Source organism: Cariama cristata, unplaced genomic scaffold (genome assembly GCF_000690535.1).
Source record: "Cariama cristata isolate BGI_N322 unplaced genomic scaffold, ASM69053v1 scaffold6944, whole genome shotgun sequence".
Classification (NCBI taxonomy): domain Eukaryota; kingdom Metazoa; phylum Chordata; class Aves; order Cariamiformes; family Cariamidae; genus Cariama; species Cariama cristata.
Window position 1 is genome coordinate 2,358 of NW_009611175.1, and position 13,599 is coordinate 15,956.

Consider the following 13,599-nt stretch of genomic DNA (forward strand, 5'->3'; position numbering starts at 1 on the left):
GAAACCTGGATGCTAATCCCAGCCACAGGGTTTCAGCAACAAGTCATTTGGCTGAATAATTTCCTTGCGCAGCTCCCTTTTCTCCATCTATTCAATGGTGAAAATAGCCTGAAATCTACTTGACCTTCTGCCTTGTTAATAAGTATGATTAACAACGCCTTGTCCTAATGAGCTAGAGAAACAAAATTACTATGTACTATCATATTTAATTAAACTGTGTTTCAGGAAACTGTTGTTTAAAGGGTAACTTATATTTCCCTGGCATTAGTTTCACCTTTCCTTTTTCTAACTTCATTCCCCTTTACTTACTCTTCTCCCTTTAATTAGGAGCTCTTTGTTCTTTTTTCCTATGTCTGTCTCTTTCCTCCTTATTTTCCCTTTTGTTTTTAATTTGATACAATTTGACTAGTCAGGCACTTAAGTGATGCGAACAATACAGAAATACCTCCAAAGGCAGAGGCAATTCTGCTTTCCTTGCTGCCTCCCTGAATGTGTGCAGGCAAAGCATCGGAGCACGGCGGAGATCCGGGCTGGATAAAGGGAACTGAGGGATATGCAGGAAGGGCAGGTGCTCCTCAAAGAAAACAAGTGAACAAATTGGCTCTCCGATTAAGGGTAAGATTGGAAAAGGAGGTTGAAAGCCCCAGAGGCTTCTCCTGAACTCTGCATCTCTTTGTTGGCGGTCCACTGCCTTTGCAAACGCCGGGTGAGAAGGCACTAAGGATGAGCCTGCTGTGAACAGCCTCAGCGCTTTGCTCTGCCGCCGTTGCAGCCCTGTGGCATGGTTCACCTTCCACCCCGCTGCCCTGTACAAGCCATCGCCCCTCGCTCTGCACGCTTCGCTTTCCAACCCAATGCCAACCTCCCTCCGTCCGCAGGTGCTGCCCACTTCGCAGGTGGGCTCTGTGCACGCACCTACTGAGAGCATTAGCTGGTCCCCATGTCCTTACGGGTGTTTGGGCTCAATAAGCAAAGATGCGTTGATCACACAGGCAAGAGAAATTCTTTTGTCATTCTTTAACTATGTACTTTTTTACAGGCAAGAAATAATAACATCCAGGCATTGGTGTTTATCCTAACTGGAGGCCTCATTTATGCCTCTGCTTCTCTCAAGGGTACTGCTGTCAGTGTTTATGTAGTGAAATGGCGCTAGAAAGTGAACATGCTTTGGAAACTATTTCTGGATTCGAATTGGTTGCTTTTCTATTTAATGAAGTCCCTGTCTTTGAGTCTGTGCCATTTAATTAAGTGGTTTATATAATTACTCTCTGCCATCAATTCTGTCCACTCTGGAAGGTTTGTGTTTTCTTACTGAAGAAGGTGTTTTATTTAATGCTGGTTTGCAAGTCCTTCAACTTGGGAGACAAAACAGCACACAAAAATGCAGAATCGCAAGGTAAAGACAGTTTCCGTAGCAGGGCAGACTGAGCTGAGTGGGTGAGATGCTGCTACGGCCATCCTTCTCCTCAGTTACTGATGTACCAGAAATTCCTCTTACTCCTTTTTAGGAAGAGGAGCTGCGATCCAACCTCTGTGTCAATACAGACAATATCTGTGCTCTCTTGGCAGAATACCTAGCCTGGCTCTTTCTTTGCTATAATCCTAGAGATATTTTGGGCTTATGAAAGGTCCGGCATTCCCTACATGGAGGTAGTACCTCTTCATGCGCTTAACAATTGCTTTGTGTAACATCATTCGTAGCAGTGGAGTCACTAAAGCATCTCTTGCTTCAGAGCCTTCTCTTCATCCTTACCTGTTTGACCTCTTGACATGCATTGCTCATGGGAGGGAAAGGTTCCTTCTCTGGTGACAGAGTAGAGATTTCAGAGTAACCTGGTTCTCCACCAGAGTTTATGGGTGACATCTTCCTTCTGACTAAACAGAGAACCCTATGTGGAAGACGCATCTCCAGTTTTTCCACTTGACTTTAACTTTGGTAAACTGAGATGGATCCTTGCTTCTCCTGATGTAACCTTGGGGTTTTTTTTTAATAGTTTTCCTTTTTTGTTGCTGTTTTCTTAAACCCTCAGATGTTCTCTTGATTCTCAAATTCCAGGTATGAGAACTAGACACAGTTTTCCATTAACGATTCCATAATAACTTCACTAGAATCAATCATTATTATTCCTCTATTTATACATCTTGGGATTCCAGTAGCCTTTTTAAACACTGTGTCGTACCATAATCTTATGTTTCAGCTGCTTATCACCCACATGATCACAAAGTCTGACGGGCAAGAAAGATCTTTTTTCCTGGCAGACTGGTGTTATAGTAGCACACACAGAGAGGAGACAAAAGTTCGCTTTATTCTTGAATGGCGTTGGATTAGTTTTCCATAAACTGTGAATGAGGCGCTTTCCTCGCTAGCTCCCAGCTTATTATTTGCAACATGGGTCAATACAGTGGCCTTTTGAAATCCGAAGCAAGGAGAGGACCTAAGCAAAAGAACCATAATTGCATTTAAACAGAGCTCATTGAATCTCAAAGTCGTTATCTTCACAAATTTTAATTTCCATATACATCGCTAAAGGAAAATGTCATCAGGCTCCCGCAGTAAATTGTTTGAAGGACTACACCGCCACATTTCCCTCGTTAACTGTTTGCGTGCAGGGTTTGTTCCAGCTTTTGAAGAGACAGCAGGGGAGTTGGGTAAATATGGCTGGAACAAATTGCAGTTGTGTCCTCTATTCATTAATCCCTCCAGCTCCTCAGAGTGAACGGCACAGCAGAATTGCTGGGATTAACCCCGAGGCTCTGCAACTTCATGTTCTTTCTCACACTGAAGTGGTTTATCCTGATTCTTATCTCCTCATCACAGCATTGGATGTAACATGGGGCTAATTATTAATGTGATTTCTTAATACAGAATTTTTATAAGGTCACTTGTAAGAGAAATAGGGACCTAATGAAAGCTTAAGAATTGTTTCCAGCATTAGCCTTACCCTGTTCAGTAAAAGCCTTATCAGGACAGCACTTGGCTGTCGGGCTCGAGGGGACGGCATCTGGTCCAAGCTCCTGCTCCAGAACAGAAGTAGGTGACGTGCTGCCTGCTGCTGCAGACTTTTGGGTGGGCCGGGTCTCTAAGGTGGTGATGTGCAGGTGATTGATGACTGTGGAAGGCAAAATCATAGTACTTTATATGTTGACACTCTGCCATTAGTTGAAAATTCCTGTCCATTTTCTACTCGCTAAGCTTTGGAGTTTTGAAATTGTACTGGACTAATTTACAGAGATATTTCATTCAGGAGCGCTGGACTCAGTATTGGGAAAAGGAGCAACGGGAGCCTTGCAGGTATGCTAGTTCTTGGGGGAAAATGCGCCCAGAGCAGCAGGGCAGGAACCAGTCTGTGTCTGACATGGTGCTTCCCCTATTCTTTTAAGTCCAACAAAAAAAACCCTATACATTTGCTTTTTAGAATGAACCATACCTGTCTTCTACAAACAGTTATAAAAGTGTAATACAGAAGGGCAAGACTTTTATTTGCCTTGTGCCGTGACCTAAACCCTGAGGAGTGACTTACAGATCAGCATCTGTGCACCTGGCTTTCTGCATGAGAGCCTGTAAATACAGAACAGCTCCGTCTGAGCCATCTGTACAGATTACTTCAGCTAAAAGTAATGGTCAGGACTGCAGCAAGCCTCGGTCTACCAGTCCCAACCAGCGTTCCTCTAAGCACACTTCACACCGCGCAGTCAAACAGATGGTGGGTAGCAAAGGACACAAGCAATACTGGTACGTTTCTGCACTGAGCATCGTAGGAAATGCAAATTCCCAGCTGTATATAAGGTGTCTTGTGTGCCGGTCTCTTCATCCATCACCTGAGAGCAATGCCTTGCTCCATCATGGAGACAACCCAGTAAGTGTGAGCGCCTTGCGTGTGCAATCCCCTGCGCTGCATGACCGAGGTGGTATCAAGCTGAAGCTATTTAAGGAAGCGTTTGCCAAAACTGTGACTTTTACAACGGGAAAAGCAATGTCTTGTTCCTTAACTTTGTTCTCTAGATGAATTAAATTATTTGGGCTACTTTTTTTCTTTGCAGAATAAGAATCTAAAATAGAATATAGGTTTTCTGACCAGATGGTTGAATTTTGGTAAAATTCTAATCAGGTGAAAATAGGCTCTTTTTGGTCTCCTGTGTAACAAACTAATTCTTAGAGTGTTTCAGCCCAGACTGAATCTTTCTAGTTCTTGTGATGATTTCTGCTTGGCAGAAAGTGATGTCTCTAAGTCAGGAGAGACCGTTTAGACAAAAATATTCCATTATACTCACTCACTCTTTGCTTGGAGGGAGAGAACAATGGCAGAGAAAGGAGAATGTTTCTTGCTCTTTAATTGAGTCTAACAGGCTATAAATACATTTTTCCCTCAACTAAAGTAGCAGAATGAAAGGCTTCTGGTAAAACTGAGTCTTCATAAACCATCTTGTATCCCACTGCTATTTGGAAAAGTGTCTGCACAGAAACACCTGTAGAAATCCCCTGGAGTAGTTTTAAGGCACTTTAATTGCTGATGAAGCCTTCCATTTCAGGATCTGCACTGATGCAAGGTTACAGTCGCAAAGTTTTAAACATCGTTTTCTTGGGGGTTGCACAAAGTTGCAGTTATTTTGCAAAACTTATTTTTTTTCACCTTGAATGTTGAACTTGATGAGCTCAGTAAAATACGAAATGAAGGTTTCTTCTATATCAAAAAAATGCTTGATGGCTAGCTTGCAAAATGAGCAGTTCAATACTCTTGTAAAGTTAGTCATTTTTATGACATTTCAACCATTATTTTCAGTGTTATTTCTCTTTCACTTCTGCTTTTTTATGCCAATATAAAAAAAAAAGATCTCCCATTGCTTAGATTTGATTACAGTAGTATAAGAAAATGTTTCAGTTCATCCTGGTTGGGTGAAATTTTTCTGGCAGGTCTTCAGCAAATGCAGTCCCTGCTGGTATAGCTGTATAGGCATTTCTATTTAGTAATCACTTGCAACTGTAAATTGTGATTTGGGACCTAGATTTTTCTGCACTGTTAACTGGTAATGGACAAGTATTTTCATGCATTTTCAAACCTTTTTTAACATTTTCTAATTTAATATTCAGCTCATCTTTGTTAATAGTTACAACCATTTAGCATAAAAATTGGGTTAAATCTTGACATACCTGATTTTTTTTTTAGTAATTCATTCAAACATATTTTGCTTTGTTCCATTAGCTAAATTATGCCTTTTGGCAAACAGAGATATTAGTCGCGTATGCCAAATATTAATGTCCTTTACATATGGCCATGTGGATATGGTAGTCATAATTACTGCTTGTGTTCTGTCTCTGTGCTTGTGTGTCTTCAAGGATTTGTGAAATACTTCACCTTTACAATAGGCTTCAGCTCCCTATTTGTTAAAACTAACAGGAGTGTTATAAAACAAGTGCTTTGTCTGTGGCTAATTTTCAGTTTAACTTACCCACTAATCTTAATTCTTCTCCTAAAAGGGCATGAATAATAATTGGCTTCCTAGCACAATTAAGATTCAGAGTTTGTGTCTGTGCATACACAATTTAAGTGCTAATGCATTCCCTTTTACTAGGGTAATAACCCTTCTTATTCTCATTATTCTTAATATACTTACTAAACATTTTTGGGGTGCATATATGCAGTTGTCTAAACAACCAGAATAAATATTCTGGGTGGAGTAGCCATCCCATTGGATTCTCTGGAAATATTTTTACAGAGTCACAGAGGGGCTGAGGTTGGCGGTGCCTCTGAGGCTATCCAGTCCAAGCTCAACTGGAGCGGATTGCCCAAGAACCTGTCCAGTTGAGCTTTGACAATCTCCAAGGATGGAAACTCCACAGACTCTCCGGGCAACCTGCCTCAGTGTTTGACCACCCTTGCCATAAAAACGTTTTTTCTTCGGTTTAAATGGAATTTCCTATATTTCAGTTTGTGCCCATTGCCTCATGGCCATTCGCTGGGCACCACTGAGAGGAACTGGGCTCCATCATTTTTGTTTGTACACATGAATAAGATCCCCCTGAGCCTTGTCTTCATTGGGCTGAACGAGTCCCAGCTCTCTTCGCCTCTCCTTGTACGACAGATGTGACAGGTCTTCATGTCTCTTCACTGGACTCACTCCAGTATGTCCCTGTCTCTGTTGTACTGGGGAGCCCAGCACTGGATCCAACACTCCAGGTGCATCTCACCAGCGCTGAGCAGAGGGGAAGGATCCCCCCCTCGTCCTGCTGGCAACGCTCTGCCAAATGCAGCCCATTGAGCTGTTGGCCCGCTTCGCTGCTAGGGCACATGCAGGTGCATGGTCAGCTTGGTGTCCACCAGGACCCCCAGGTCCTTCTTCAACTGGCTTTCCAGCTGTTTAGCCCTCAGTGTGTACTGGTGCACGGGGTTGTTCTTCCCCAGGGGCAGGCCTTTGCAGTTCCCTTTGTTGAACTTCATGAGGTTCCTGTTGGCCCATTTCTCCATCATGTCCAGGTCCCTCTAAGTGGCAGCACATCCATCTGGTGTATCAAGAGCTCCTCCTAGTTTTGTATCAAATGCAATGTTGCTGAGGGTGCACTCTGTCCCATCATCCAGGTTCATTAATAAGAATATACTTGCTTTCCTTGCGAGTAGGATTCCACTTCGTGGCTGTATGAATCGAAGCATTTGATTGTTTTCATCAGTAATGATAGTCCTCGTAGTGGTTAGCCAAAACTTAGAAGAAGAACATGTGTTCTGACTTGATGTACGTGCTATTTTGAATACATTCAAATCAATAAGATCTGTATTAAAGGGATTAAACTTGGGTTGTGTGATAGACTTCAGGATAATTATAAATAGAAATTGTTGAGTGGGGATATTCATAAGGAGAGCGATGCTGGCTCAGGTAAGGATGTGACTTGATGATTTCATCAAAGATTGGAGAAGTGATAATGACGTTCAATTAACGATCCAGAGAAATTTGACTCATTTGTTGGGTGAGCACATGCAAGCAGCACGTATTTCAGTATCATCAGTTGTGAGTCTGTATATCTAATATTGCACAGTGTAGGTCATAAAAGAAGATTCAGGGGCTACATGAACCATACATGAGATCTCAAGGCAATGGTGAGCCAATAACCATAACGTAAATGGTTAGTAAGAGTAAGGAAGTGGTTTTGGTATTAGTAAGTCTTCCTCCATGGTGTGTTGCCTTCCTGTGATGATTACCCCTAAAGAACAAAGGTGGAAAATAGGAGTGTTCAAAGGAGAACCATATGAACGCTTGAAAAGATTAGCAAGGATGCATGATAATGTGACATGTAATAATGTGCCATTCAATGAGCTCCATCTATTGAGTTTATTAATGAGAAGATAACGGGGTGATTTGATCAATTTGCATGTATTTACATGAGAAAGAGGAACGTAGGTGAGCAGACATTTTACTTGATTCAGTGGCTGAAAGTCATAGGTAATAGCAGATTCAGGTTGGAAATAACGTGAACATTTTCTGTGGTGTGAATTTATCCTCTAACTAAGGATAATTAACTTCCAAGGGCTATGGAAGATTGTCTGTCTCTGAAAGAGTCACATATTTTTCAAAATGACTTATTCATTCAAACAATGAGACAGGGAAGTCCTATGGTCCGGAATCAAGATGCTAGACAAGATAATCATAATGCTCCCCCTTGCCTTGATAGAATTAATCTCTTAATTAGACGTCCAGATTCCAGGGCACTCCTGGTAGCTCTGCCAATTGCAGTGAAATCTCTGACAAATCAATCTCTGTGCTTTGATTCTTTCTTCATCTGTAGAATGAGTGACTGCTTGGCTATATCACATGGAGGATGTTTTTGTTCATTTCAATTAATTAATTAAAATTAGTTATTAAAAAAATGACTTGTACAAGTATTTCACTCACCACTCCCTCATTGGAAGATGGGAAATAGTTGGTTTGCATTTATTCTCACCTCTTCTGATCTACGTCCTAGATTAACGAGTACCATGCCAGCCTTTGTGTGTACGCTCACTGCAGTGTCACACATTTCTATATGCCTAATGTTGGGGGGAGTGGGAGGGAGAACAGAACATGTAATTTTTCCATTACAAATTTTGTTGACTTGCTTCTCATTCTAGGACATTTAAATAAGGCTATTTAAGAAGTGAGTGACAAGTGCTGTCTTAGGGAAGAAACTAAAATGCATAATTTAAAGCCACACATCATCATCGTTTTTTATTTTTATCCTTTCTGTTGGCTGATACGGTTATTTGGATTGCTTGTAGCCATAAATCCACATATAGACTGTGTCAAAGAAGATCAAGGTCTCCGTGCTCCAAGCATAAAGTCAGAGCAAAGCTCCACAACAGATGGCCTTTTCTTTCCATTTCATGGACACCAGTTCTCACTGGGCAATTCATTATTTTCTGCAGTTGAAGCAGCTGTGGATTACTGTAATTATGGATTTAATATATCTCTGACAATCCAATGTGAATACTAATTTGAACTTTATACATCTCCTTGGAATCAGGTTAATTTTCTCATGATTATATAGCTTCTGATTAACTAAAGATGTTTGTGAGGCTAATATTTTTCCTACTATGGAAATAAATTGTGCATGGCTTGCAAAATAATAGTGTTGTTTTGGGTGTTCAGTCTTGTTGAAAGTCCTAGAAGAGAATGTCTGAGTTCCCCTGACGTTTTCAGATATCATGCTTTTGCTAATAACCTTGTTCTAAAATGTGAGTTTGATTTTCCTAGGATAGATGTGGATCAATAGTAAATTCTTTACTTGAATATTTATTTTAGAGAAAAAAGACACTTTTTAATGGAAATAATAGGCTAAGGGTACCAAAAGTTTGTATTACAGGAAAGTTCTACTAATGGGTTTGTGTTGGCATGTTTGTCCTTTAAATAGTTCCTTGCTTTAGAGGGCAAAATGTTTGTCTTGGTGCCATTATCCTCTTGAGAGTAGATTATGTTTTGCTATCATACGTTTTCCTTTTGAATAACTATTCATAGCTTCATGTCCTTATTCCAAGAGGTTTGCCTCAGCAAAGTCCCACTGACTTCAGTGGAGTTATTCCTGGTTCATGCTGATGAAGGAGAGGCATCCGATCCTAAATACCGAGTGTGAGATGTGAGAGTCGGGGCTGATGTACGGATATTTCTCTGAAATCAGTTGAAGTGGCACATGTGGGCCTGGACGCACAATTTTTGTATCTTCTACAGCCAGCCCCAACCTTTCCTGCATTGCAGTGTGAATAGGTTGAGAAGGTGGTTTGTCTGCAGTAAGTTTAGTTCTCAGGGAGGCAGGAACCCAAAGAATATTCTTTAACCGTTTCCTTCCTATAGTAAGCGCTTGACAGAGCATCATGATGCTAAGAAACGACTCTTGAAACGACAGTAAAATGGGAACAAATACTCACTCCCTGTGCTGCACCGTGTTTGAAAACAGCCTGGCTGGGCGGGGGCAATGTGCTCATAAAGTTGCACTGGTTTGCTCCTGGAAGCAGGGACATCGCTACCAGAATTAAGTGGGTCAGGGGGAGATTGACTTTCAGGTCTTTTATTTAATCTGAGATGCGATTTCCTTAATTTAGCAATCTGATTTTTTTTACATATGTATGTAAATATATATATTTTTGCACTGTACTTTTTTGAAATAAACAGGAAAGCCTTATAGCATCGCTACAAAAAAATCACTAATGGACTCTCTGGAATACATTTCTTGTCCACAACCTTGTTGTGCCATGTTTTTTACCATCCTATTGGGAGATATCTAGTACGTTAAGTGCGCTGGTCCTAGAATAATGAATTGTGTGGGTGTTTTTTGTTTGGTTGTTTTGTTTTTGTTTTTTTTTTTTTTAAAGATGTGAGTCCAGAAACCTGTATATAAAAGTATTTTTCCTAAGGAGTGCTAGTCTGAAATGTGGAATGTGAAATTCCAAATGGGATCATTATATATTTCCAATAGCACCTCTAGTTGAATTCTTTTCCATGAGCATTGAGATGATTGAGCTGTGAATGAAGGTGAGATGGTGGCAGTGACAGGCTGCCATGTCCGCTTCCCAGGAGCACCAAACACTTGCCTTGGGTCCAAGGGAAATCTGGAGATGCATCTTAATCCTGGAAGATTCTCTGAAATGCTTCATCTGCATGGGATTCAGCATCCTAATTTACACGGAAAGGTATTTCTCAGGGATCTCCTAAGGCTTAAGAGAATAGCATGAAAGATTTGTGTGTGCTGCTGATGTGATCAGTGGTACTGAGACTTTTAAGTACGGGTGTGTTTGCTGGAATGAGCAAGGGAGCGTTTGCTCCCTGGACTGCAGTTGATAGGAACTGAGTTAGCAGGTCTCCTTACACCTTGAGAGAACCACTTTGCTCTCTGCGCCTTACAAAGCTTGGTGCTTTTGTGTGCATAGAAATCATTTGAGCTTTTATCCCATTTTTTAGGCATCAAAGTTAAACTGACTAGTCTGTTGTTCTGTTTCTCTCCCTTTATACTATTTTAAAAGTAGCCCTGACATACTGCCTTTTCAAATAGCGTCCCGCCATCCTCTGTGGATTTTCAAATGCAGAGGTCGTTAAAGAGATTGTTTCAGCCCATTACCTATGTATACCTGAACGAATTTCATCTGGCCTAGCCAGCTGGAAAATATCTAATCTTTATAAGCACTTTCCAATGTGTTCTTTCTCTATTCTGTGTTGAGATTTTGGTTATTTGCCTCTGATATTAGCTGCCAGTTGAACACAGCAAGGTAAAGATAGTGAGTACTGTAGCAAAAAAAGACATTAAATACTTCAGCTTTTAGGGCATCATCTGTCAATAGCTTTTCTACTCTGCTGAGCAGCGGAGCAACATTTTGCCTGGGTTTTTTCTTATTACAAATGAACTTGTAGAACATTTTCTTGCTACCTTTGCTAGCTCCGAGTCATTTTTTGATTTAGTTTCCATTTGTTTCTCAGTGTTTGTTATTCTTTTATTCTCACATGGTATTCTGACTGTGTATATGTGTCCTTCTTGAGTTTGAGATCACTGAGCAGCTTATGACTTAGCCAGGTTAATTCTTTGGGTTTTTCTGCATTGGGATCTTTTTCACTCACATCATTTCTCTAAGGAAATGTTTGCTCCCGTCTTTTCTCCTTTGACTTGCGGCTCTTGGTCCTTTTGTACTGTCAAGCCTCAGAGATCTGTAAGTGTCCTTCCTTTAAAGTCCTTTGTCTTTATTATGTTGTTTTCTCCCTGAAGAATTAATCGTCACCTTCACACAAGTTGTCTTCTGCTTCCTTATCTTAGGGGGCTTCTCAGTGCTGGACCATCCCACACCCAAACTGTGGTCTTTGTGACTATCACCAACACTCTCTAAGGTTGCTGGACAACCTGTGCTCTGAAATATGTTTCCTATAACATATCTGAGTAGTTGCAGTACTTCATGACATCTCGTGCTCTGGTCGATTATTCCAGTTCCTGGTTAAAAAACCCCAACCTTTCTACTTTATTTCTCATTTGGTGTCTGCTAGACCTGCGCTGTGGTAGTGCCCTCTGCTTCTCTTTTTTACGTGATGACTCTCGGCAGGTCTGTCTTCCTTTTACAGCCTTAACCTAGAAGAGCAAATACTCTCTTGATGTGCAGGGCACTTCTTTATTTCCATAGGCTCCCTTCTCAGTAAATTATATCATCTGTATTACCAATCCAGTCTTGTGAATTATTTATTGAGCCTTTCTTATAACCCAATTATATTGTAGCTTTGATACTGTACTGATTTCCTTCCAGCTCCTTTTGTGTATTCCCCACGATTCTTGTAGAGATGTCTAATAGGATCCACAGATCAATCCCACTTTACTCTTCATTTCGTTTTCTTCCCCTGAGGTTATCACAGCCAACACTACCTTCCACAGAGTTTACACCCATGTTCATTTGTTGTTGTTCAGGCTTTTCTTTGTCAAACTCTCTCGATCCTGCTTAAAAAATTATTTCCCTGAGGTAAACCAGGAGATGAACAAAGTTGAAATGCCTCTTTTTCATAAGGTGAACTCTGTTCTTGCCCAGCAGTTCGTGTTGTACCATCTCTGAAGAAGGAAACTTGTTATAGTGACCCACACGTCTTTGGAGGGGAGAGAAATGTGTGAAAAGGAGAGGCAGCAAGACGCAATAGAGGAATCTTAATGGTTTTTTAAATCCTTCATTGGTGTACATGCTACACCAGCAATACCGCACTCTAAAATGGATCCTGTATTTTCCTGTGGTCTCTGAATGTTTGCAGTAGCTGGGCAGGCAGAATGAATTGTCTCAGGAATATTAAGATCATAAATTTGTGGTTTCCCTCCTCTCCTCGTAAATCACGGGAGTCGGTGTGGAGTGTGGGTCTGACGCAATAAAGTCTCCGTCTTCCACTTTTTAAACTGGAAACCTGTGTTTATAAATAATGGACTTCCAGCTAATTAGATTCTTCAGTTGCTTTATGTGCCAGCATTCTGATCTTCCCATAGCTCTTCTTTGCAGCGCTCGTTTTTCCTGGGGTCGTGGAGCTGCTTAACACTCGCCGTCTTAATTAACGCATTTTGTCAGAGAGTATTGGGTCACTTCTTGCATGTTTACGCATGTGCCCATGAAGGAGCATCTCCTCTGTGTGCAAGCGTTTGGGTGGAAAGCCATGTAATTCGGGAGCCATCCCTGATGCTCTGCCATCCTGCTTTTCCTACCCAACCCCACGGCGGGGCAAACAGCAAGCAGATTCCCAGGTCGTTGCCAATAACACAATTTAATGAGACCTCCTTGAGTGTTTCCAGTGCCAGAAATACGCAAAGTCCCTGCATTTCCTTTGGTGAAAACCTGAATTTTCAAGGTCAGGTGGGTTGGTGAATCCGGGCTACGGGATGTGTTGAGCTGTAGCAGCCTCCAGAACGTGATGAGGATGAGCAAGGATTCAACTGTCCCTTATGGGTATGGTGGTCTTCCACACACCAAATACTCTACTGGGTGTTGAAAGCCTTTCCAAAATTACCCAGTGTAACTGTGTAAGGAGACTGCTTTTTCAAGCCGCCACTTGACTTTTGAAGTAGCTTCATAAAGAAGCTTTTAATTAACCATTTTAGACCTTTACTTCTGCACATACAAAGGAGCTCCCAGAAGGATACACTTCAGAAAAGCAAAGCAAATTTTAGCAGGCAGTTAGCATAATTTATAAAAAGAAAATTTACTTTGGATATGTATTTCTCGTCAATTAAAAAATGTGGGCAAATTTGGTAGTTATAGAAGGATCTGGCTGCGTTTGAGGGTCAGGTTAGTACGCAGTCAGGGAGTTCAGCATTTCCTGATGTGATTTTTGTGTAGGGTTTTTTTTTTTAATGAATAGAGAAAAATAGGGGGGGGGGTTGTGAATAAGCTCTGCACGTATATTTCATTGTATGTAGATATTTTAAATTTATTCTATATATATGAAACACTAGTTTTCTGTGGTAGTCTGAAATACAGTAAAGTCAATGAAAGTATTAAAGTCAATCTTTTATTTAATTTGGAGAAGGTGCTTCAGACTGAAAACAGATTCGCAGGGGATGCTGCAGTTCCAATTTTATAAAAGAGATGGATGAATTCCTGCCAGAAAATAGGAGGTTATTGTGACCGAGAGAGGTAA

The 13,599-nt window shown here is 41.0% G+C and overlaps 1 protein-coding gene across 1 annotated transcript in view; it reads left to right on the forward strand.

Annotated features, from left to right (window-relative positions):
• Window positions 1-6,855: 6,855 nt before the first annotated feature.
• Window positions 6,856-13,599, forward strand: part of LOC104160077 (protein phosphatase 1L) — a 33,506-nt gene continuing 26,762 nt past the window's right edge. Inside the window, exon 1 of the mRNA XM_009698137.1 lies at window positions 6,856-6,867. Coding sequence (XP_009696439.1) covers window positions 6,856-6,867 — 12 coding nt within the window. The remainder of the gene's footprint in view (window positions 6,868-13,599) is intronic.